The 27,466-nt window shown below is 35.7% G+C and overlaps 1 protein-coding gene across 2 annotated transcripts in view; it reads left to right on the top strand.

The window, feature by feature from the left end:
• ImpL2 (Ecdysone-inducible gene L2) overlaps positions 1–27,466 on the top strand; it is a 175,010-nt gene that overhangs the window by 95,402 nt on the left and 52,142 nt on the right. For both annotated transcript variants that reach the window (XM_081764295.1, XM_081764305.1), the window contains exon 2: positions 18,740–18,852. In XM_081764295.1, the coding sequence (XP_081620421.1) occupies positions 18,742–18,852 (111 nt within the window). In that variant the 5' untranslated portion in view covers positions 18,740–18,741. The remainder of the gene's footprint in view (positions 1–18,739; positions 18,853–27,466) is intronic.

Below are 27,466 nucleotides of genomic sequence, written 5' to 3'. Positions count from 1 at the left end.
TTTGTTGGAGATTTTAACCTTATTCTTATAGTTTCGAGTTAAAATTGGTGAATTTGAAGAGGGTGGATCGCTCTCTTCAATAATGCATAACATCATTAGTTATTACAAGTACCGGTAGTCATTTTTATGTATCATGTTATGATTTGTGTGTGTGTGTGTGAGAGAGAGGTAAATATGTATAATATGAGTCTGAAATACATTTAAGGGAATATATGTGGTTTAAGAGGATCCAGCCCTCTAAATGGACACATTATACATATATCGTGGAAGTATTTGAAAGGGGACTGTTTAAACTAATTCCATAGTAAAGCTTAGCGTTGTTCCCTGAGATATAAAATGCTAATTATGTTACTATGTATTAAAATATACATATGTAGTGGACCCTCAGTCGTGACCTTGATCCGTTCCGTAACTCTGTTTGTGAACCGAAATTATTTTTCCCATTGATACCAATGTAGACATAATTAATCCTTTCTAGCCACGGTATTGTGCGTACTTTTTTACAGTTTTCAATATTTTATTGTTATGAAAAATGTAGAACGAAAATAACATTATCCTTTTGAAAAGCAAATAATTAACATTAATGAAACAAAACACTACGAGAACTAAAGAACACAAAAAGAGCATAAAGGATGAAAAGTATTGTGTTCGAACACGCTACATCAAACTCACGAAAGCATTACTGGGTGCATGGGATTGTAGCTACAGAAGTGTGTAAGAGTACATACACCGAAATGTTCATCCAGTGGTCCCCCCCCTTATGTCCATGACGAACTCCCCCCGTATAGATGTTCTTCCATGAAAAAAAAATATTTTCGATTAATTTTTACACCCCCTCAAACATATTTATATAGATTTTTACCCCCCCAAATATTTCAATGACGCAGTTTGCGTCATAGCCCCCCTTGTGGGTACCCCTGCATAAGCTGATAGAAAGATTGCTCACAAAACTTGTTCTTAAACCGTTTGCTTGTAAACTGAGGAGTTCGTGATCCTATGGTTTACTTGAAAATGAGTGGGGAAAAACTTTGATTATTTCGACGCCTTAAGCTCATCGCATTATGCGCTTCGCCCTGGCCTAAAATCGTGCCAAAAGTGTTGCAGGAATTAAACTGTCAAAAATGGTAACTATCTTTCTTTCTCAGATTTTATTTTAATTGTAATGAGTCATCAGCGACGACTACTCATTCACACACGTAAAATATATAATTAAAAATTAAAAAAGAAGAAAATAAAAACTGTCAACAACATAATATCTAAAAGTAATTTGCAAATTTGTTAACAGTTACAGTAGCTGGAGAATAGATTATGTGGGTAGAAACGTGCGAATTTACTCTTTTTTTAAATAAAAGTTCAAATTTACATAAATAATAATAACACACGAGATGATGATTGCAGAGAATGTGGGCGTTCTTGTGGAAGGGGTTCATACTTTTCGAAGCTAATATTACCGCATCCTATTCTGCAATTCAATGGAAAATATTTACGTTTGTGTTCTCTTCTGAAGAGCTGAACTCATTAAAAACAAACAAAGAAAAAGCTCTACAAGTCACCTCAGAACTCTGTGATTTTTAATGTTTTTTTTTTTTTTTTGGTCATTCTACACCAGCGTGCATAGAGTGGACCAAAAGTAATCAATGGAATGTGTGAGATTCTCCCAGGGAACATCGAGAGAAGAAACTCATAAAAAAGAAGAAAAAGAAGAGAGGGGAGAAAACAACACAACGAAAGATGAAAATAAACAAGGTTTGCTGACATCAAATATCAATTATTTTCTAGTTGACTTAGCGTTTTTCCCACACTCTTTGCGGAAAAAAAAAATACACGAGTGGTCAAGCATAGTAATATAAGGTGAACAACCATGGAGAGGACAAATGAAGATCAATCCCATTAATTGAGCGAAAAAAATAAATGATACATTCCTTTCCCCCTTCTTTTCGTCTCTTTTTACATATGATGTAGAAAGAATTAAGGAAATGTTTCAAATATGTATTGTTTCTTTTGTCAACCAATTTGCACTTAAGACTTAACCCTGTTTTAAGATTAGCTAGGTGTAAAGATTAATACAGTGCTGGATTAGGTATCTTTGTATTACATATTCTACATTTGGTATTTGGTATAACCAAAAATGAAAATACAGTTATTCAATTAACTATGAATTGATTACACAAATGTCGAGCTAATTCGATCAACTTCCAGTATTTTGGAATGTACATGCTAGACTGTATATTTTAACTTTAAGCTAAATTTTAAACATCTTTTAAGTTTATCTGGTTTCTATTTCCATGCTTTTTACTTACTCTAAGGCAGAGTTTCTCATCCTGTAGGCTATTGGTGGCACATATGACTTAGAACAATATTAATAATTAATATCCTTTGGTGGTACGCCAATGAAAATGATTGAGAACTCCTACTCTAAGGCGTTATCTTTGTGAAAGATGGCGTTCTTCCATGAATCACAATTAGGCAAACGAAGCAGAGGAAAAGAAACCAGAGTTGTTTAATGTACCATCTCTGTCTTCGTTACGTAGGAATGAGTGAAACCTAAGATTGACTCAATTCACATAGTCACGAACCTAACAATTGTTGATGTATTAGTTCCAAGTTAAGAAAAAGACTCAAGGCACCCAAGTGTTCCATATGAAGGACTGCATTCTACAGGGCAGAAATGGTTTGGTTATATAACTTCGCGGTCGAACAAAGTTGAAGAAAAAAAAATAGTTGAAATTACTGAGGAATCCAGAACTGTATATATAAAAAAGTATAATTGATACAAGAACAACATGTTTTACCAAAATCGCATGCCAGATTTTGGGAAAGGTTGTTGGAGATCAGAGCCATTTAGTAAACTAAGAAATTGTTGCTGCTCTTTAGGGTTGACATATCGAATGAAGCGTGTCTTCCTGTTTCGCTTATTCCTGTTTCGCCGAATGACTTTGGGTACTAAATAATCGCACAACCGGACAAGCGGCCATGCTCGGCGAATCAGGAATTTCGGTTTTCATTGAGGGTTAGGCTGATTATGGAGCAAAACACTCCACTTAGTGTTAAGTGCAGAAAATATTCTTTTTTTTTCTTTTCTACAATATTTCTAAATTAAAGGTTATAACTTTTGATTCATTGTTATCCCTCTTTAACTGTATTTAAGACTGCGAAAGACAAGAGCTTTATTATTCGATATAATTTCGGAACTTCCTTAATAAGATAAAAGAATTGTGTGGTTTCAAAAAAAAAATTCTTATGATTGCCGAACACGAAAATTGAGCTTTCAAGGTTCTGTATAATCCACTACACCATTCTACACTTTGCTAATATGCATAAAAATAATTTGGCAATTCAATCTGATAATTATTTACACAAAATAACCTGAAAAACGGTCTGTGGATAATCTTAAAGTTTCATCAGGCAAATAAAATCAGGTGAGAGTTACAAGAAAAAGCCTTCATCATAACAATAGTCAAAAGACTGATATCTGAATCAAAAAGAATCTGTAATTATTGTACGTAATTGAGCTTATTGTATGAAACTTGTGGTATTTAAATTGCTGAACAAAATCAAACTCCAAGTATAAGAATACGTCTTAAGACTGTCGACTGTCTTCTAAAGTAAAAAAAAAAAAAAAAAAAAAGCTACATCTAGGACCACACTGCCTAGGTAGCCTATATGTAAATTATCAAATAAAATCAAGTTTTTAAAAGAAATAATATTTGCAGTCCATACTAAGAAAAATGAAATAGAGGCTTAGTGGTTATTCTCCAAAGTGGTGATTGCGCGAACGTGAATTTCGTGGACTTTCCCCGAAAGAAGAACATTGTCGTGGCCTTCACCCTAAAAGATATGTTTTTTTTTTTTCAGAGCCATAAAATTAATCACAGGACAATGAAGTGTATACTTTTTTCTAATGCATAATACTAATCCTCATTGTAGTGGCGTAGCCATAAAAATATAATTATCATTGATAATTTTTTACTTAATCTTGTTTTCAGTAATAATTCAATACAATAAAAATATGTAACGAATCTTTCTGCCCAGATTCTAAGATGTAATTTCAAATATAAGGATCATTTATAGAAAAGTGGAATTACAGTTACTATGATAGACACACATGAGAGATAAAACAAATGCTTGTTTGTGATTAGCCAAAACTGGTAAATGTAAACAAATCCTTATCTTTGATTGGTTGAACGCATCTCTTATTGTTTATATAATAAATTCAGCCTCATGATTTTCGAGGAATGACCACGAGTAGAAAATAATTTCGGGCAGGAAAACACGACGGGGAAGATCCACATCGGGCGAAAACCATGCAAAGAAAATAGACTCTATGTGATTACAAAACTAGACTTCATGTAATTCTCCAAAATATGCAATATGTATGAAATATTAACAGAAAGTGTCAAATTAAGTTGACAGCTAACAAGCCAATTTTCATGGAATGTCATGCAAACCGTTGAGCGGAATGTCGAGACAGGCTGCAGACGGTGCAAAATACTCCGTCAGGACTGCCGAACATGCAGCTTTAGACCCGTTCTCCCGAAAGATAATGAAGTCATGTTATCCCTTTCACTGGTCTGCCCTTTGCCAAGTTCCATAAAGGGAACTTTTCTCAAACCGTTGTGGTAATAACACACCAAATCATTTGAAAAAGGTGCTGCGGATGTGTAAACAGTCACTTCAGCCAAACAATCACATGCGGCTTCGAAATGAAGCCTTGTCCGCTACAGTAGTCAATAGGTGTGCCATATAAATTGAAAAAAAAAAAAAAAAAAAACCACAACCATGAACACACTACACTTGTATGTGAATAAAACTGATTTTTAAACTAACTAGTAAATATTTAAAATGAAACTTTAAAATAAAAGTGCGGCTTCCAAAAAGGAACCTTGTCAGTTCAGTAATCATATAAACCAAAAGAAACAAAGTTCTACAACTATGAACAAGTTGTACGTACATAAGTGATTTTTAAATTAACAAATGCAATCATAGTCAAGACATTAAAATAAGTGAGCATATATGCAGAGTAAATTGAGAAAAGTAAATTTATTTGTGATCACAGTTACTAATCACCTAATCCTCCTCTAAATGAACGTAGTGTGCCACAACAACACCATATGGTTTAAGTCAGTGTGGCAACTACGAAGTCTAGTCTTGAGTCTTTAATGATAGAACGTACAACGTCCTTCCAGCAGAACGTGACGTCCTAAAAGTACTACCATGTTTATCTATAAATTAGACTACTTTGTGTACTTCAGCGGTACAGAAAGTTCTCCTGGTGGAAAGAGCATGAACTCTAGTGTAGCACAGAAAAAATACGTTGGTACGACTGGCTGGACGTAGGCTTGTACGTTCTATCATTAAGGCGTTCGTTTATACGATTCCGTTTCATCTTTTGTGGCTTAGAATAATATCCAACTTCCAATATGGAGGTTAATGTTTTGTTTTCTGCTTGTTACTCTTGCATCAAGGTAATAAACCTGAATATATTTGGATGATCAGTAATTGACTTTCTCCTTATCTTCGAACACCATCCTTCCAAATTACTGTTTGCGCATTTAAGGGGATGATCTACCTTTTCTCGGCACAAAAATTTTTATATTGGACCTTATGGGGAGAACATGGCTACCGAATTTCCTCAGTTTCTAAGGAACTAGGTATCTCTAATGGAAAAGAAAAATTTTGCAGATTCTACAGAAGTTTATTAACGGGTTGAAATACTTAAATTGTATATTTGTCTGCTAGTTTAGCAGAAATAAATAATTAAAAAATAAATAAATTAGTTTCTTTTTATACAAATTAAAATATGTCTAACTTTGGAACCAATTATGGTAGAAAGATCAACTTTTTTTTGTTTTATTCCTTGAGAAGAAACGACTCTAATAGTTTTAATCACAACCATATCTGATACGCCAATTAAAAAATAGTATTTTAATATAAGTATTAAAGTCCACCTGTCAAGAAGTTTGACGAGGGTAAGGCATCCGCGCCCACCCTTTTCTTTTGTTTTCGTCCCGCGAGATATGAAGGGAAGGGTCTTCACAAATCTCTTTCAGCTATGTACACAGACCGTTTGCACAGCAGGTGTCAATGCGAATGTAAACATCATGTCCTCACGTTCAATAGCCCAAGTTCGGCCACTTTCTCTCTCTCTCTCTTTTTTTTTCTCTCTTCCGAGAGGTGTTTCTACCCTGTAAGAAAATTATAGATATGTAGAGAAAATGGTGATCAATTATTTCTGATAGCCAGATGATAGACAAGCATTCTAAAATGCCTTCGAATTCCAAAAATGTATCGACCATAACTTTACCATCTGGTTATTTTCAGAAGGCAAAAGTTATATGATTATTATTATTATTATTATTATTATTATTATTATTATTATTATTATTATTATTATTATTATTATTATTATTATTATTTGGAGTTAGAGTGCAAAGCCACGAAGATACAAATGGCTCCATTGGCTAAACATACACATAGCTGTCCCCATTCAGAACATTCCTTTGTGCGTTAGAAAACATGCTATAACAATGCGCCCCTCGCAAAAAATCTAATTCAACTCTTATTGACCTCAGTAGCGCTTACTAATAGCGTAAATGCTATAAATCAGGCATTTGCAAGTAGGAACAGGGATTGGCCGAATCAGAGAAATCTTACTGTCGTCACGGGCTGTAAAAGGTAATATATGACATTTTCACAAGAAATAATTATCGGACCTACCGTAGTCGGGTCAAGACTCCACTTAGAAACTAACAGGTGCGCTATCCAAAAATACATGTTTCAGAATCCTAAGGTACTCACGCAACAATTTTTTATAGAGGGGCTTTAGCTACGGGCATATAATTTGAAGTAGTCACCAACTACCTCTATAAAAATCATTGCGGAAGTATATCGCAGGATTCTGAAATTTCGAGTTGGTCTATACTTTTTGTCATGACTAGCTATATACCGTTTATATGCTAGTCAGTGGCGGATCCAGGGGGCAATCGCCCCCTTCCCCAGAAGAGGAAACTTTCTTATTTTTTATATATAAATAAAACCCATCCCAGAGTTTAGAGCTCTTAAAAGTATCTGTAAGTAGCAGTATTACAACCCACCGCCCCCCCCCAGAAGTCCGTCCTGGATCCGCCCCTGATGCTAGTTTAATACTCTACGTTGAAATGTATCATAACTCTGTCATTTGAAGGAAAAAAAGGAAGGAGAGCTGTTGTGCAACATAACATGGTGTTGACATACTCAACCAAAACGACCAGAATGCTTCATTCGGGTAGGTTCAAGACGATTCTTAGTGCACGTACGGACACAACAGCTGTAAATTCCTGGATATTGTAGAGAGTTGTCACAGGAAAACACAAGAGTAGAAGAACCTCTATTTTGAATTTGGTGGAGAAGATAATAGAGCAGAAACCTAGAGCTGCAGGTCCTTCAAGAAACTCAAGAATGTAAAAGAGAAGAGACCCTAAAAGAGAAACCTCAAACTAATTTCGTGATCAAAGGTTTGCAATGCTATCCTAGAAATGTTGGATATTACAAGTGTCAATAGTTGAGTAATTGTGTTAGAATCATGTACAATAGTCTATTATAGAAAAAAGTCGATAGAACATACTCAAAGAATTCTTGTAATTTGTCAACATTATTTTCAAAGACGTAGCCTTCAATGTGAATGCATTACTAGAAAATAAAGATTATACGGGGGGACAGTCAAAAAGTTCCTGGAATATTATTGTAGCTATTTATTACCACGTACAATAGTCTATTATAGTCTGCATATATATATATAAATAATATGTTTTTATGTATGTGTGTGTGTGTGTCGTGGATGAATAGTTACGCTCATCCCTTATAATCAAGGAGTCCCTTGTTTGATTCCCGATGGAGACACAAGTGGTTCGGATCCTACGTTAAGCTGTAGGTCCCACCCATAGGACGTCATCATTCTGAAAGTATGTTCTTTTCTGCGTATCCTGCTTCTTGTTTCAACTCTTTAGGATAAATCGAGACTAACTGACAGTGCGTAGTCTTAGCGGGGTAAGCGCGGAAAACGAAAAAGTCAAAGAAAACAGGACTTTGCTCCCTTGTCCTCATATAACAATGCACAGTATGGACACCGTTCCAAATGGGTCTTATAAGAGTTATCATGGCAACATTTTTGTATAAGACAATTGGTGTGTGTTGTCTGCATGGTTGTCTGGGGACAAAAAGGGCAAACACGTTTTTCAATAAATAAATAAATAAATAAATAAATAAATAAAAGAAAACGTGCATTTTTCAATTCTCATATCCTCGTCATAAGAAGGCACTTAGCGCAACGAGCCTAAAATTTAAATGCTTTGAAAGTTTGTTCTTTTTTGCGTATCCTGCTTCTTGTTTCAACTCCCTAGGACAGTGATGATTTCAGGAGTGATTCTGGGGGGAAATTCTCCCAAGAGCTACGAAATTCACCCTCGGGTGCTTGAGATCTTCGCAGAAATTTCTGTGGAGCACGCAATTTTTTGTCGCTTTCCCCCCCTGTGCATGCTGCCTCCGGAGGAAATGATCTGAAATTAACACTGCTATAGGGTAATTAGAGATTGACTTACAGTGCTTAATATTAGCGAAGTAAGCACGAGAAACCAGAAATATCACAAAAAACAGGGCTTTTGCTCCGCTGTTCCCCCGTAAAAATGCACGGTTTACACACAATACAGATTGGATCTAACAGGGCTATTTAGAGAACGTCTTATAGAGAATGCATTTGGTGTGCAGTATTGTCTGCGGACAAGGAGGCAAAACCGTGATTTTCATTAAAAAATGGAGTATTTTAGATTTCCTTCGCCCCCTCAGGAGACGCTTCTTCAATGAGACCGTATCCTGCCTCTTTCTCCCATTCTCTAGGCCAATTAGGACTGACAGGCATTTGAATAAGTCCATTACTTGGTTGCCTAGTAATTAGCCATCATATTGGCTGCCATATTGGATTTAGACAAATGTTCTCTCATGTTACCATGTAAAATATGTCTTGTCGTGATGAAAGCTACCAGAAAAAGTAGGTTTCGCGTAGTCCTGAGGAAGTACGCTACATCCTAAAGTAATGCTTGCATATACGCATTTGTAACTTTGCACAGTTAATCGTTAGACAACAGTGTTGCCAGGTTGTAAGGTTTCTAAGTGGCAATAAATAATGCCATATTCATCGGCCTCAAAAACCTATACTTTGACAACAAAATTATCTTTCTAAGTGCCTTGGTTCAAGATCTCTCTCTTTATATATATATATATATATATATATATATATATATATATATATATATATATATATATATATATATATATATATATATCTCGGGTGGGTGTGCAAAACATGTTAAGTCCAAAATGGTAAAAAATGAGCTTTTCACGCTATCTGAATAAGAAAATTTTTCTCTACAATTGTGTATACTCGGCTAAGTCCTATCAGGTTTTTCAATGATGTTACAAACCCGTGCGTTTTCAGTCATGTTTGACATACAGATTCTATTTCGTGCAAAACAAGTTAAGTCCATAGTAAGTGGACTTAACATGTTTTTCCCAACTTTGTTCATTCATATATGAGTGTGAAAAGAAAGGTAAGTCCTCTAAAATGTGACTTAACATGTTTTGCACTGCACTTAATTGTTGAAAACATTTCCATCGTGTGAATGAAAGAAATGCAAGCAATAAACTTATGTGAAATATATTAAGGAGAAACGAGGTTGTAAATTATTTGCTTAGTTACTATTCGAATTATATTGGTTTTTCATATTATTCAGAGGTTAAGTAGTATTTGTTTGAAACAAATACAATCATTTTACTCTGTTTGTGTTTTCTATCTGTATTTGAATATTTTTATGCGCAATAATGGAAATAGACCCGAATTTTGATGGAAATGATTCTGCATCCGAATCAACAGAATCCGAAGCAGAAGAGAAGCTTAAAAGTCATAGGACGAGACGCAAGAAACAGACTGGTAAGAGAAAAGTAATGAAAGAAGATAGTAGTGAGAGAGACGGGAAAACATCTATTACTGTGCTCGGCCAGTGTACAGATCTGCACAATTTATCAGAGAAACCAGGAACATCTGACATTGAACGCGAGGTACCTGTGGAAGATAGGTCACGTGAAAATAGAGGACGGAAAGAATCATGAGGTTTGAATGGCGATACACGAAAAATTCGTAAAACGAGAAAACGTCTCAGAAATACAGGTCAATCATATGTTATTTCGAAAGGGCAATGCGTTCTAGCTCGTATATTTCAGCTTCCCGGAGATTGTAGAAGAAAATGTAAAATGTTGTGTTCAGAAGAAGTGTTTAGAAATATATTTGACAATTACTAGGCTCTTGATGATTATAATCGAAGAGTTATGTATATCTCTAGTTTGCTGAATATTGCTAATAAGCAGAGAACCAGAATCAGACAAAAAGATTTTGAAAAGCAGCACTATCGACAAGTGACGGTTTTGTATCACATCGAAGTGTCGGGTAAAAGACATGGAAGTAGGTAAAAGTTACTTCTTGTGTATTTTTGGTGAAAGCAAAAGCTTCATAGAGTCTGTAATTCAAAAGAAGCGTGCTTCTCTCTCTAGTGTTATAGACATTAGAAGCCGAGGAACCCACAAACCTTCCAAACACCAAGTCCGAAAATGAACTGGAAGAGGTTCGCAGCAAACACATTCAATCAGTTCCCTCATATGAAAGCCATTATTACCGACGAGACTCCAGTAAAAAGTGTTTACCGCCATACGTGACACTTTCGAGACTATATGAGGAGTATAAGAGAATATGCAATGGGATTCCCGTAAGTAGACGTCTGTATGAGCGTGAATTCCACAAAATGAACTTGAAAATAAAGAAACCGCACGTAGATACATGTCAAGTATGTGATAAGTTATTTCTTCAACTTAAAGTGTCCGGAGATCCTTCCATAAAAACACAGTTGGATAAACATCATCAAGAGGCGGAAGTAGAATATGACTCTAAAGCTTCCGACAAAGAACTGTCTAGGAATGATATTACACGCAAGACCATCACATTTGACTTACAACAATGACTTCCAACTACCTGTTTACAGAACTCAGTATCATTTTACAAAAGACAGTTATGGACATTTAATCTTACAGTTTACGATTGTGACAATCAAACTGTTGTTTTGTTTCGTGTGGCATGAGGGAATCGGTGGAAGAGGAGCAAATGATATCGCAATTCCCACTTTGCAGCCATGTGCTTCACAGTTTTACAGAAGTCTATGAACCTTGAAACTATTGACCACAAATTTCTAATACCAGGTCATACACATATGGAATGTGATACACATCATAGTGTTATAGAGAAAAAGAAGAAAAAAATTAATGGTAACGTCGAGCATCCCCACGACTGGGCTCAATTAATTCGTCAAGCAGGGAAGAAAAACCAATTTGTAGTACGTGAAATGTTTGAAGATATCTACGATTTTCCCTCTGTGTTAACAGAATCTATTCAATTTCGCAAGAGTGACAGTGCTGGTGAACGTTTTCTGTGGAGACATATTAAGTGGTTACGCTATGAGAAACAAAAGCCAGGTGTATTATTTTACAAGACTACACACAATAGTTGTGAAAATTTCAAAACTATAGATGTTTCAAGAAGGAGAAAGCCAAGTGTTTTGATGACAAAACGTCTCTAAAATGGACCGATAGCAATCAGCAATGAAAAGAAGAATTATCTTTTGGACCAGCTTCCGTTTGTATCCCCTGTATTTCATGAGTTTTACAGGTCATTAAAACTGCATCGTCCGTTCGAAATGTATTTCCTGATAAAACAGAAAGCAGTGCAAATGAAGACGATTAGTAAACTGACATTAACCATATTATAGAATTAATCTGAGCAAAACACACAGAGATTAACTTTGGTAAAAATATATTACATTTCTGTTACAGTTTCGACATATTAGCTCTGTCTTCTACAGTCAAACATTACATGCCTACTTGAGTAGGTAACGTTTGTCTATAGAAGACAGAGCTAATCTGTCGAAACTGTAACAGAAATGTAATATATTTTTACCAAAATTAATCTCTGTGTGTTTTGCTAAGATTAAATCTATATTTGCTAAACTTAAAAAGATGACTTTATGACATTAACCATAACCACCATCATATCTTATATTATTTCCTTTTATTTACTTCCTTTAATTATTAATTGCAATCTGGTAATGTTTTTCCATTAAAATAATGTTATAGCATTATGCACAGTATCACATAAGTATATACATTCAGTGCAAAAACAGATAAGTCCACAAGTGCTGTAAGTTGTATTAAGTGCAAAATCAGATAAGTCCACAAGTTCTGAAACATAGTCCTAAAAACAACTCTAGAACTTTTTTATTATAAGGTGTTAAGCACTAAAAACTGAGTATAATGTGCACGAAGGGACATTAATTGAAATAAAATACACAAAAAATCATACATTGTAGTTTCTGATTTTTGTCGAATTTTCAAACTTTCAAATTGAGTTTTCTCAAAAGTAACATTTTGTGACTTAACATCTTTTGCACACCCACCCGATATATATATATATATATATATATATATATATATATATATATATATATATATATATATATATATATATATACACACACACACACACACATATATATATATATATATATATATATATATATATATATATATATATATATATATATATATATATAGAGAGAGAGAGAGAGAGAGAGAGAGAGAGAGAGAGATTTACGTAGGGCGGCGGCCATATTGGAAAATGACGGCTACCAGGAAAACACCTCAAATTTGAAATATATACCCAAGACATTATAAAAAAACTTTTTTTTTTACGAACACCTGTATATGGGGGCCAGGACTTTACATTGTCGGAATCCTGTGGGGGCACCCCTCTGCCCCCTTCCCTTCGCCACTACTGTATGCTATAATATTTGTCCGGAAGGGGTAAAAATCCCAAAATAACAGCGTTTTCTGATATATACTGTTCTTCTCGCGCACTCTAGAATGCATCTTGATGAACTTCCAGAGGTAACGGGGAAAAGAGGATACTTCACACCACATCGTCCAGTCTCTTAGTATGGAACCATTGAGGGAGACAAACTCTATCAAGCTAACAGTATTTGGCAGCTGACAGGTAATCTCAGAAACTGGTCGAGAATCTGTTTTATTCAGCCATCCACCCCCTCCATTTCACCATCCCCCACCCTTTCCGCGGCCAAGCTTAGAGTGGGGTGGGACTTACCCTCGTCAAACTTTGACAGGTGGACTTTAATACTTATATTAAAATACTATTTTTTAATTGGCGTATCAGATATGGTTGTGATTAAAACTATTAGAGTCGTTTCTTCTCAAGGAATAAAACAAAAAAAAGTTGATCTTTCTACCATAATTGGTTCCAAAGTTAGACATATTTTAATTTGTATAAAAAGAAACTAATTTATTTATTTTTTAATAATTTATTTCTGCCAAACTAGCAGACAAATATACAATTTAAATATTTCAACCCGTTAATAAACTTCTGTAGAATCTGCAAAATTTTTCTTTTCCATTAGAGATACCTAGTTCCTTAGAAACTGAGGAAATTCGGTAGCCATGTTCTCCCCATAAGGTCCAATATAAAAATTTTTGTGCCGAGAAAAGGTAGATCATCCCGTTAATTTAGAAGTTTCTTGGAAAGGAAAAAAGAAAAGGTACCTAACAGCATCTAAGTGGAGTGTAACGTTCGACGATGATGCGCATGCCTTTCCATGAAACTTGGCAAAATTGCAAAAATTAACCACAAGAAAATGAAAACTTAGATGGGAAAAATCCCTTTCTGTATGCAAATTCCCTTTCAACTGGTTTTCGGCGAAACATGAATTCCTGTTTTGCCGAACATGGCCGACTGTCCACGTGTGCGATAATTTCGTAGTTTAAGGCATTCGGCAAAATAGGCAGGAACCAACTGATTCGGATATTGATTCAGAAGAAATTATATTCTGAGGAATGTGATGGAAGATATAGTGGAAGGAAAAAGAGGGAAGACGGGAAACTAGTTGTAATTGGTTGAAGGTGTTGAAAGTGATAATTTCTATATCAAAACCTAAAGGCCAGCTAAAATCCGTGCTACATGGAAGCTACTCAGTTAGCTTTCAGTGATAGCAGACTATCTATAATGATGTCCACAAAACATGTATCAGATGATGCATATTAATGTATAATATCTTCATTTTACACAGATTTTGTTCTAAGCTCTAGAAATGAAATTCTCAATATTCTGATTAGCGAACTAGTACTTTACTCTTACTTCTTATACTCACTAAATCATTTTTCTTCTCTCAAATCTAAGTTTTGAAGATTGAAATTTGATTTCAAAACTATATTAAAGTTTCATTAGTTGTATCACGTGTGTTGCAATACATTTATTAGCTCCCATGCTCTACAGTTCACGAAGAACTATAGCTGGCCTAATGGTGCACATTCAACTGTGTTATACGTTAATAGTAGTGTGCGAATTACTGCAGATGTGAGAGGAAGTTCCCTCTCTGAAGATAGCATATTCCCTTTGTAATGAAGTAAAATTATCATATAGGGGGAATGTTACTTCATGCGCATAATGAAATATTTATTATATATATTTTATTATGCATCTTGTAATTTTCTATCTGAAGTTCATTTCACCCTTCTCCTTAAAGTATCTTCATTTAAGCTTCATCTCCCAATGCCATTTCTGGCTTCCTAGTAGAGACCTGCACGGGCCAAATTTTTCGGCCCGAACCCAATCCAGCCCAAACGTACCTAGCCCCGCCCAGCCCGGGCCCGAAAAGTTTTGGAGATTTTCGGCCCGAGCCCGGCCCGATATTTTTTTAAAATAATTAGCTCGAGCCCGAATCTTTCTCAAAATTTAGTACTAAATTTGACCTAACCCTCAGAAACATTTTCTAAACTTTGGTTCACAACCTGACGCTTGCCTTCCGAATGGTGCCATTGCCTGCTAGAACTTTGCCTGTCATCGAGAGAACAAAAACTCCATTCCCTGTAGCAAAAATCTAACTTAATTGATTTTTAGCATAAAGTGAAGATGGCAATATTGTTTAGCGACAGGCAAAACATTCCCACCTGCTCTTGCCATATTTTGGGTTTAGTGAAGGTCAAGGTCAGAGCTCAATTTACCGCATAATGCCTGCAATCCTCTATAGTGAAAGTGGAGCCGCTAAGCAACACAACGTGTAAATAGCTATTGCATTCTTTGTAACATTTTTCACGGACACACTTCTTCAACTTTTGGCTTTATTCCAGTGGCGTGGCGTGACACTTTCACAGTTGTTACCGTTTGTTGTTTTTACAAGTATCTCTAGTTTTTCAATATCAGAAAATCTAATCCTTTTTTCCTTTTAGCGTATCAATCATTTTAAACCATAGGCATTGGCAACGATTTTTCAGGGGGGAGTCAAATCCCACTTCATTTACTTTGATCTTTTTGAAAAGTGTGCCTTTTCAGGTTCTTCCATTTTTACTAAATATAATCGAAACCGCCTCTCAATGAACTTAGATATTCTTCAGTCATTTATTTTTTTCTGCAAAAACTTACATCATGAATTTCCTTCTGTAAGATAGTGAACAAGATTTCTTATCTTGACCCTATAACATAAAAGAGTTTAAGTAAAAAATTGAAGTCAAAACTTTGAAGGGTTTGGTAGAATTTTGCTGCACGAACTCTGGTTTGAGAATCTCATTCGTCGATATTTTCGTCATGGATTTAAAGAGTCCTAACAGTTCATCTTTAAAGCTATACAGTACATCATTTATCCTACTTCTATAGTTCCACCTGGTGTTTGAGGCTGTTGGGATACTTTTGTTGACTACACAGGCCGGTAGCCAGCCCAAAAATGTAGGGGAGCGGCTGAAGTTAAGGGGGGCCGATCCAACCTTATTATACTTCATCACCATATTATAGTTCATTTGCAAGCCTACTGTGAAAATCTTAGGGGGGCAGCAAAAATTTAGGGGGACCCGGCCCCCCTAAACCCCCTGGATACGGGTCTGTGACTACATAGTTCAAAAGTTTTTTTTTTTTTTTTTTTTTTTTTTTTTTTTTTTTTTTTAAGACCGAGAATAAAGAAGCAAGTCACGACATAGTTTTAGAGAAAACTTACACCGTTTTGTACAGTCAACGGACTTTTCTAACACTAAATAAAGCCTATGGGTATGACGATGAAAAAAATAGACTTCTGTATATCTTTGTTTAACGAAAGGCTTCTGCTTCCTACCTCACCAACCATAACCGAAGCTCCATTATATGTTTGAGCAACAAGTTTTCCGTATTGAAAACTAGTCAAACTGTCAAACACAATGCGGGACAGTCAAACTACGGCATAGTGAAGACGATTGCACAGTTCTTTTTCAACACATCAAACTGCATCAAAGTGCAAATTCAACTAGTAGGCTAGAGGCTAGGGCTGGAAATTTGCTGAATCGAAAGTAGGTATTCTATACTAAATTAAAAACAAAATATTTTCAACTTAATGAGCATAAATCTTAAATAATAATAAATATATGAATTAGAAGGAGCGCCGGGAAACATCTCTACTTCTCTCTGATTATCATTACTATGAAATTGTATACTGTTAAGACAACGAAATAACTTTACGAATACGGAAATTACAGCCAAGTTTCCATACTTGGATTAGGAAGCAAACGAAACAGTATAGTTGAATCACACTGCCAGCTCGATCCTCTATAGCGAGAGGAGAGCGAGTAGAATGCTGATGATATTCTAGATTCTCCTTGTTTTCACAGGGAACGTTTCTATTTTTTCCTGTTCCACTCACAAGGAACCCTAGGTATCTATCAAAGCCCGATTTTTATGAAACTTTGTATATAGATAGAGTACCTCGCGAAACGCGCACAGCCAAAATTGTAGCTGCAGAATCCAAGACTTTGGGACACTAGGGCTCGAGAAAGATCAAATGTGAAACGTCAGTACAATAAGGACATGGTGAGAGAATGCACGTTTTTCTTTAAAACTGGTTATTGTAACGACACGAAATGAGCATACATGGATACGAGATGGTAGATATGATCTGTTAAAACTTATGAAAAGTATATCCGCCATCTTGAAAGAGGCCATATTGAAACTGGTGCGATTGGTGTAAATGAGAAGAGGGTCAGGCGATGCATCAATTTGAAGATAGACACAAAAACCAGTTAGTGAAGTCTGTTGTGGGATTACATTATTTCTGTGCTTCTGACAGAGTGGTTTAGATATAAGATGAGCAAAGTGTATCTCATGACACTTGAACAGATGCAGGTTATGGTGCGCCATGAGTGGGATCAGTGCAACTAGAAAAACAGAGCGAAATATAATTTTAGTCCTTCATGATTTGTGTCAGTCAACATATAATTGGTGTGGATGTGCTGATACGACGGGTTCTTCATAATAATGCCATGGTTAGCATTAACTTGTAACTATTTATTATATTCCCAGTAATTCGAACAGAAATCTGAACTCCTATCTGTTCACTCATAGCGCTCCATCTGCTCGAGTGTCATTAGATACCTTTGTTCATTTTGTATCTAAACGACTCTACCAGAAGCATAGGCATAGTGTAATCCCACAACAGACTTCACCAACAGGTTTCTGTGTCAATTTACGTTCAAACTGACCCTCTTCTCATTTACACCAATCGCACCAGTTTCAACATGGAATCTTCCAAGATGATGGATATTCTTTTTATCACCTTTAACAGATCAAATATAACACCTCGTATCCATGTATGCTTATTTCGTGTCGTTACAATGACTAGTTTTAAAGAAAAACGTGTATATTCTCACCATGTCCTTAATGTATTAATGTTCCACTTTTGATCTTTCTCGAGCCCTAGTGTCCCAACGTCTTGGATTCTGCAGCTACAATTTTGGCTGTGCGTGTCTCCCAAGGTACTCTATCTATATACAAAGTTTCATAAAAATCGGGCTCTGATAGATACCTAGGGTTCCTTGTCAGCCGAACGGTAACATAAGGATCATTCCGAACGTCCAAATACGAGTGCGCAGAATGCTTCTGGCCCTGGCTGGTACGCTGAAAGGTGCTTCTGAAGTGAATGACCGCTATCGGGGTTCGCGTTACCTCTGAAATCTATGGTATCAACAACAATAAGTTCCTATTTGGCGCTGGCATTGTAAATGCGGCATAGGCCGTCCGAACTCTTTTTTTTTTTTTTTTTTTTTTTAAAGAAAGGAAAGGAAAATATGTAAACATCTTCTCATGTTGATGATGAAATTTAGACATATGGAAAAACGAAAAACTGTCATATTTATACCGTTACCTCCGGTAACAGCGGTAATATGCACTACGCGTCCCTGCTTTATTCCAATTATCGTTTAACGAAAGTCAATAATGATTAAAGAATTGCATTTGATCGGCCCCAGCCCGGCCCGACCTGAAGAGAAATCAGTGTCGGCCAGCCCAAGCCCGGCCCGGCCCAAAAGAAATAACAGAGTCGGCCCGCCCAATCCCGGCCCGCGGGCCGGCCCCGGCCCGTGCAGGTCTCTACTTCCTAGATCGGAGTGCGTTACCTTTCAATATAAATAACTCCCCTAATAATTGCATCAGGATACTAGGCAATACTGAAAATTGATACTCACATCTGAAAGTTAGTTTTCTTTTTCTTTTTTTGTTTTTAAATGATCAATGACCCATTCTATATGAAAACTAATTTTAAAATATTATTGTAATTTACTTATGCCGTTCTTCTTTTTCCATTTTCAGACATGGAGTCACGACGGATTTTGAACGTTTCTCACACACTTGCAATTGTAATATTGTGGATTGGATTTGTGTTGTCTACTCCTTTCGTCCAAACTGAAAGCGATTCGGTAGAGGTAAGTAATGAAATCTAGTCACCAAACTAATTTCTTATCATATACATATTAATTTAATAGTAATAATAAACTAACTTTTGCAGTACTTTAATATGAATTTCGATTTGCTTGATTTCATATAGCCTTTATTATTTAGATAACGTATTTTGAAATCGTTTTATTGCTAAACGTTTCTCCTCAGCCTACTGTTGGAGATGATGACTGTATAAATAGGTAAATAAATAAATACATAAAATCATTCAGCGCATTCGTCGTATTTTCCTTGCAAATTTCCTATTCTATGTTTATTTTACATGAAATATTATAGACAACTATTAATACTTAACATATTTTATAACCTCCCCGATAAACACCACTTTTACGAAGACATTTATGTGTCGGGTCGGGAGGATTGCGTGCTACAGTGAAATTTAGACCGATGTCGGCGGTAGTTTACTGCGAGAAGGGCCACCCCTACCAAATTGGTCTAAATGGAGTAGCCAGACAAAGACTGTCCTAGGATAAGACAGCCGTTCCCTACTAGCCAAGTAGGCGGAAACTAACAAACTATAGAGATTAGTAGGGTAACTTCGGCATTAGTCCCAGGCGTGGTCAGAGTGACATTAACGGCTGGCATACTGCGGGGTATAAGGCAACGAGAAAGCACATCTCTATTTTTCCCTAGTTCGCTGACAGCAGAATTATAGCATATGCACAAAGGTCTTTCCCAGGTCAAAATGTTAAAATGTTTCAGTGTAAAATGGCCTCTATCTGAAATCTATTATAAATAAATAAATATAGTTCCGGAGGTAGAATATCCACAATTCAGATCTCCGGGAGGGGGATGCCTTGACAAGAATTATTGAACGAGAAAGTAATATGAGAAGATAGATAGAGAAGAAAAGACATGCAAGATCAAAATGTTTATGATAGAGACATGGAAATTAGAAAATCACGTGTTACATCTCATGTTACAGGGAGGGAAATTAGAAAATATTAAAGAGAAAATGAAACAAAATAATGTAGAGTTGGTAAGAATTTTTAAAGTTATATGGAAAGGTAATGAAGTGTTGAACAGCGAAGGATATAGAATGTTTTACTCAGGTAATGAAAAGGGAGGTCATAATGTTGTAGGAATGATTCTTGGTAAACGCTTAAATGAGAAGGTAGTGAAAGTAGAATTTGTAAGTGATAGAGTTATGATGTATAGACTTTAGTAAAAAACGAAGGATCTAGTGGTGATACTGATATACACACCGCCGACTTCGCAGGCTTCGTAGGCTTTTGGGGAAAATTTGCTATTAAAATGAGGTGTCACATGCTTTAGTTTTCATTTTTCAAACTTCAATTTAATTCAAAATGGCGGATTTCAAGATGGCTGCCGTCAAGGATACCTTTACCGTATCAATTCCCTCTAGGCATAATATGTATTACCGAAGCTTTTATCCACTTATTATCATTACTACGCGGGTTAGAAGCGGAGATAAGAGACTTACACACGTAGTAAGTATAAACAATTAATATGCCTGTAACTTTTTCACAAATGGGCGTATCTTAAAACTAACTTCATTGTCTTCCTGATTAAATTCTAGCCCGATATTATGTATCATATTACCCTATTCTCATTTTAAAAAACTTGACCTTAATTCAAAATGGCGTATTTCAAGATGGCTGCCGTTCTGCAGTAATCTCTAATAACCATATCACAACTCTTAAAAATTATAGAAAATTAGAAAACATGCACCATGGCAAAAATTTATGTCATCACAAATAATACATACATGTCCTCTATCAGAAAAAAAAATCATTGAAATCGAAGCCCGACAATTGGGTGATGTCCTTTGTTAGTAATTCATGCATATTTTAAAGGCTTAATCAGTACATTACGTATTCAAATTAGTTAGGGTAGACTTACTTTAGCCTATTCTACTACCTAGAGAAACCGTCTCTGATTCACACGCGGATAGATAGTATTAGAACTGGAACACCCAAGAGGCATAGTACTTGCAGTAAACAATTGTCCTTAAAATAGAAATGGAGTACAGATGTGAAAGGAATTAGCTTACAAGCGAATACTGTATATTATTCTTCCAACTTGTTTCAGATGATTATTTATGCACTTACGGTTTTGCAATGGTTGCCAAGTTTAATCTAGATTTCAACGGTTTAAATGTTCTCCCATCATTGTCAATAATCTGTCACTCTCTCTGGTTCCTTTCTATTATTGAGGAGAGTTCTATAGTTTATAAACATTTGTTAATGTATAATGTATATATTCTAAGATCAGTTACACGTATTTGTAATGAGATTCTTTTCTTTTCCCGACATTTTAAAATCCAGATACTCTGTCTTCAGTGTTCTAACCAAGGGATTTTAAATGACTTTAAAATCTTAACTGCATTAACTGTATCATTTAGCTCTACTCGACGCGGCTCAGCTTAGTTAAATAAATCATTAACATCGTACTTATAAATTGCAATATAATCTTAAGACAAAGTATTATCAAAACTTATTTAATAATTCAAACAATAGCAAATTAAGTACTGATGGACTGCAATAATCTTCAAAAAATAAAAATAGAGAAATAATACTGATAATAATTTGGGAGAAATGTCAATAGCTTCGAAAGGAATTAATTCACCTCAATTCGCTGTAATGTGATATTCTAAAGCTAGTTTTGATGTTTATTCATTTATTTATTCATATAGACCTGATTATACCTATGAAAATATAACAAGCTAACAATATAACAAATGTAGACATAATTTTGAAAGGAAGTCCATCACAGCATCGTACAGGTGTCATCTCCGCATGTGAGTTCAAGGAAGACTCTGCCAGGATAGCCATTACAATGGGATTTAAGCTCCAGATGGCCCATTGTAAAGTAAGAACAGTAACTGCTATGCACATACTGTTCCAATCGATAATCCATATATGGTTTTAGATCGATTGGAGGGATTACATTAAATTGCAAAATAAATTTAAGGTATTAGACCTGCAACCTTTCATACCATAGATGAATGTCCTATCACCATATCTCTTGAGAACATTAAATCCAATTAATGAACACATAAAAACTGAGAGGTCTCCACAGAATAGTAAGCGCTTTATCGTTTCATTGCCCTCACTCCATTACCTTCAGTAAACATCGGTTTCAAAAAGCTTACTACACACCTTTCGTGAATATAGACACAAAAAGGTAGCAAATGAAGTAAAATCTTATTTTTTGCAAGATTGTCTACAAAGTATTTTGTGAATAGAATTTTCATTTTTTAAATATTGTAGACAAATTCGTTCTAACGGTGTTTGTAATATTGAGATAAAACGAAAACGAATGTTGTATATTTTTGTAGACAAAACTTAAATCCAATTCAGCTTTGAAGATAAAAGAAAAAATATTAAGTTCCAGTTCCTTTATGGTGGCACTAATTCTAAAATTTTCCACAAAATTGTCCGGCGATTAGAAATCAGTTTTGTTAAAATCCTATCTGCAGACGATTACAAGAGAGTGAGAACTGGGATCATAATTAAGCATTGAACCAGAAATAATAGAAGCTGAAATAAAACAAATTTAGAAACTACGTCTATTCACATCACGTTTTTTGCATGTCTGTCTGAAGTTCTTAAAATATGTACATAATCTTTTAAATATAAACTTTTTGTATATTCATTTTTATTGTTAATAATTTACACCAAAACGAGCACTTCAAAATAGACTGGTGTATTACATATTGTGCGTATTGAGTGCAATGTAGGATTAATTCTGTTGCTTCGCTGAATATGTTTTAGTAAACAACGACAGGTGTACAGTTCCCACACCTACGGAAGTTCAAAGGTTTTAAAATTCAATTATTAAAAAATACATGCATGCATATCTACTATTTATGAAATATTTGCATAGAAGAAGCGTCTAGGGTTCCAGAGAAGTTTAAACTATTTGTAATTGTTAATGTATTTATTTAGTAATATTGATTAAACTTTTAACATTGTTTATGTCTCTTTTTTAATCAATAATAGCTATTTCAGAGTTAAACTAAATGCATTATTCGTGAGCAGGGGCGCCCATGTTGTGGTTTCCAAGGGGGAGCAAGTATAAGTGGAATTTCAAATATAGTTTCAAATTTGCTGTAACTATTCTAAAAATTCAATTGAGTTTTCGAAATTCCGAAGTACAATTTCTTCAAGGGGGGGGGGCGAACGCCCCACCTTGGCCCCCTAATGGGCGCCCTTGTTCGTGAGTGAAGAAAAAAGCTTTAAAGTTCACTGCAGTCTCATGCGTCAATTGTAGAACATTTCAATAAGTTTAGATCTCGTATAACTATTTATTCATAAACAAGGTTCATTACAATTGCCACAGGTTATGTTGACCTAAAATGTGGGTAGAGAGAGTGACCGGTGGCCCTATGTTTTAGCGTTCATCTCTGATGCTTGATTTCAAATCATATGACGTGGACAATATCGTGCACATAGGTTTTCTCGAGTTATTTCCATGTCTTCTATTTGTACAGGGAGTTTAAAAAAATGTCACAATATTTTAGGAATAGACAATCATTTTTAGAGAGACTGTTTGGGAGTACTTGATCAATCTCCACTCACCTCTCTAAAATCGGTGTGTGCAAGTACTGGAGCATTCTTAAACATGGGCATTTGGATAATTCACATGCCAGTTCCTCACTGATGTCTTGTCCCGACAACGATTAAAAAAAATGAAATTAAACCTTTAAGTTTTACGTCCCACGGTTATGCCGGTTAGGCTAAAGGAGACGGTGATGATGAGAGATGAGTGAAATGAAGAAAGTGGGAGAACCCCGAGAAAACCCAGGAGCACGGTATTTGTCCAGCACAAAGTCCACACGGCGCGAGCGGGGATCGAACCAGGGACCCCAAGCACCGGAGGTGAACGCTGTACCACTGAGCCACCGGGCCCTCCCTTCCCCGACAACGATTAAGTCCCATAGTAGTGGAGCTGTGAACTTTTAAATTTCACTTGTTTCACATTTTTGGCACCCTATAACTTCGAATCTATCCACTAAGCATAGATTCATATGAACTTTTTTTTTTTTTTAAATTTTAATGTGAGGAATCTGTTGCCAAAATATTGTGATACATTTTATTACACCCTGTATATTTATTTAACGGTATTGAGTACTATATCTACGACATCTTTCTATTTTAGTCTATTGATTTACATGAGAAATTATATTTGTTTGCTTTGAAATGGAGTGGAATTTTAATTATGTGGTTTTTACTGATTTCTTCAGTTAAATCTCTCTTGCTTTTTCAGAATGATTTTTTTACATATACATTGAATATTATTATTATTATTTACATTATAATTGATTATTAAATATTTAAATGATCTCTAACAAAATTTAACTTTTACGAAATAAGAAATATTTAAATACATAGTAAAACCAAACTATTAAAATTCCAGATGTCTTCAAAGAAATCAGAAAAATGATTTTCCAGACAAATCAATGGGTTAAAAACATGAAACATAGCACAGTTAATTACAGGTATTAAAGCACAGTTAATTTTAAACTTTCTGTATTTAGTTTACTACTGAAAATTTTAGCAGCAGTATAGCGAACACTTTCTAATCATTCTACAAGCCGTTGTATTATAATTCACCTAAAGAAGACGTTAATTATGATCTAGCAACGTGAATGAACCCCTAGCTACGAGTCTTACCAATCCTAAATGACGTTCTGATATGCACATTCATAAAGATAAGTGCAAACCTAAGTTTAAAGTCGTAACTGCCCTTTTGTCGTAATAATACCAATTTTTCTCTGATGTGGAAGACACTTTCATGCTGTTTTTCAAGAAGGATACTCTTACTATTAGTTATACCACTGTACCTGCATTTATAAACCAGGAGAAATCATTAGTTGTAGTTATATTCAATTAAATCTTGATGAACAAGGACATTAAACGAAAAATTTTCTCTTCTGTGCAAGACAGATTACCTTCCTGAAATAAAGTGTGCTCTATGAAAAAGGAAATGTTGACGAGAAAGGTATCTTTACATACTAGAAAAAAATATTGAAGTTAAAAGTTAACTGATTACTTGGCGGCTAATTTGAACATTCTTCAATGCGTATTTTATGTTTTGTATTATACTTGTTTTGCTTCCGGTATTAGATAGAGACTTTATTCTTTTCAGAGCATGTGAAAAAGAAGTGGTAGTAACATATATCCTAAGAGGATTTTCGAATCTCCTTGGAAAAATGAAAGTATTAATAGGTCAAAGACAGAATAGTGAGAAAAAAAAGCATTAGCCGGTTGCAATATCGCAATCCGCAAAAGTCTAATTGAAAGCTTGCTTGGTTTGAAATAAAAGAAGTTAATCGGCGTCTCACAGATCTTGTAATGAGAAGTAGGAAAGCCGTAGTAATTACGAAGACTATAGACAGTGGCAAAGTTTTATTTATTTATTTATTTTTAAATCAAGTCCAACGATACAGTGTCAGTTTCTCTATAAGAAAGTAAAATCGAATTTATATCCCGTATGAACTGCCGACTCCATGAATTCACTTATTATTAAATGAAAATTGACAGTTTCAGTATTCAGTTAACACAGTGATTCTCAGCCGATTCGCTGTGTTGCCTTGGAACTTTCGTGACAATGTGATAATAAAGGTAGGAAAGAAATAAAAGTAATCTATATAAATAAAAATGAAAGTGACTATGTTTGTGAGTTAATAACTGTTGAGCCACCCGACCGATCTCGATCAAATTTTCAACATAGATGAGATTCGGGCGTGGGGTGTTTTTATTATTTCACTTTGATGGTGCAACTCAGGCAAGGGAGAGGAGGAAGATATATAAAAATGGTTGAAAATGACCGATATTAGTATGAAATCAATAGTTTTCGGGGCCGCTGAGATGAACGGTGACACTTTCGATGCCGTTTAAATCCAAATTCAGCCCCTCAGCTTGGGGGAGGGAGAGGGGAGAAATAAAGGAGTGAGCGAAAATGACCGATATCAGAGAGCGCTTCAGTAGTAATAGAAAGCGACTGACTTAACGCAACATATTACTAATTATTGTTATTTAAGTCAACGAAGTGGGTAATTGACGCTAGTTCAATATAAATTTGAAAACCAAAGAACTAAACAAGTATTCCAATGGTCTAAAATTATTAATTTTCCAGAGATGTTCAAGAGTGAAGACTAGTTATTAACGTAAATCTGAAGCATTGTGGCCAAATCGCACATTACTGTGCTACAGCTAGTGCTCTCACGTGACCCGAATTGACTGACCCGACCCGACCCGAGTGACCCGACCCGTGATCCGATCCGATTGACCTGACCCGACAACTGGACCCGAATAACCCGACCCGAGCTGACCCGATTGACCCGACCCGACAACGCGACCCGAGCTGACCCGATTGACCCGACCCGAAAAATTCGACCCGAGCTGACCCGACAACCCGACCCAAGCTGACCCGACCCGACCCGTTTGAGAGCACTATGGTCACCACACTTTGTGAACGCCAAAATGCACTCCCATTGAGAATTAAACCCGGACCACATGTACCGAAGTCTTACACGTTAACCACTAGCTAGATCAAGCGGGGGATTTGTATATGCATCTTAATGAATATTTGGCACTTTTGAGGTTTGGTTATTTCTTTTTATAACTGATACCAATGTCCGACGTGGGAGAAATTTATTTTTTTCTTGCTTAAGTTCCATGTGACGAAATTTTTATTCAAGTTCAGTTTTCTCACCTGCTCGGACGGCAGGGGGTCTTCTCGGAAGGCAGTAGCAAGAGTCTCTTGGCGGAGGCAAAAGGAAATCGTTTAACTACAATGATAAGTGATGAGGAAACGGGAGAACACCTGTGATTTTTTCCAACCCTTCAACTTTCATTCCAAAATAGGTTCTTATGATTCCAGGACCCGCGCCACTTTGATTTTTCTTTCTCGGTAATTAAAACGTATTTTACAGTATACATATTTGCAAGTAAGAAGATACATAATATAAATTTTGTAATTTAAAATTTACAAATACAGTATGATAATTAATTATGAAGTACTAATTTTATTTCATCACTTTCAGCCCAACAAATGAAATTCAAACAACTCGCACCCTAGGTCTTGGTGATCAATATTGCGTCTTATTCTTTGTCTTGCACAGTCAAGTCTTGGTCCTGCATTTCGTAGTCTTGGTGGTCTTTCATGCTATATAAGAGCCAAGAATGCTCGCCTCATTGGTACAAATGAAGACCAAGTGTGATTTTGATTATGGTCTTTCATACTATATGAAAAGCAAGAAAATTTGCTCATCGCTACTTGGTGATCACCAAAACAAGGCCAAGAGCAAGATTACTATGCACTTCGTCTTGCATATCCAATCTTTATCTTATTCTTATTTCGATGTTCTTGGGCTTGGTGAAATAAAATGAAATACTCAGTTTAAGGTCCCTCAATTCTGCACCGAGGCTAAGGGATATGGTGACCATGAGAAATGAATGAAATGGTGGAATAAAGAAAGTGGGAGGAAACAGCAGAACCTCGAGAAAACCCACTACATGGCGTTTCTCCACCACAAAGCCCACTTAGCACAAGCTGGGATCGAACCATGGACACCATGCACCAGAGATGAATTCTATACCACTGAGCCACCGC

Source organism: Thermobia domestica, chromosome 1 (genome assembly GCF_964235325.1).
Source record: "Thermobia domestica chromosome 1, izTheDome1.hap1.1, whole genome shotgun sequence".
NCBI classification, from domain to species: Eukaryota; Metazoa; Arthropoda; class Insecta; order Zygentoma; family Lepismatidae; genus Thermobia; species Thermobia domestica.
This window is presented reverse-complemented; position numbering and strand designations above follow the sequence as displayed.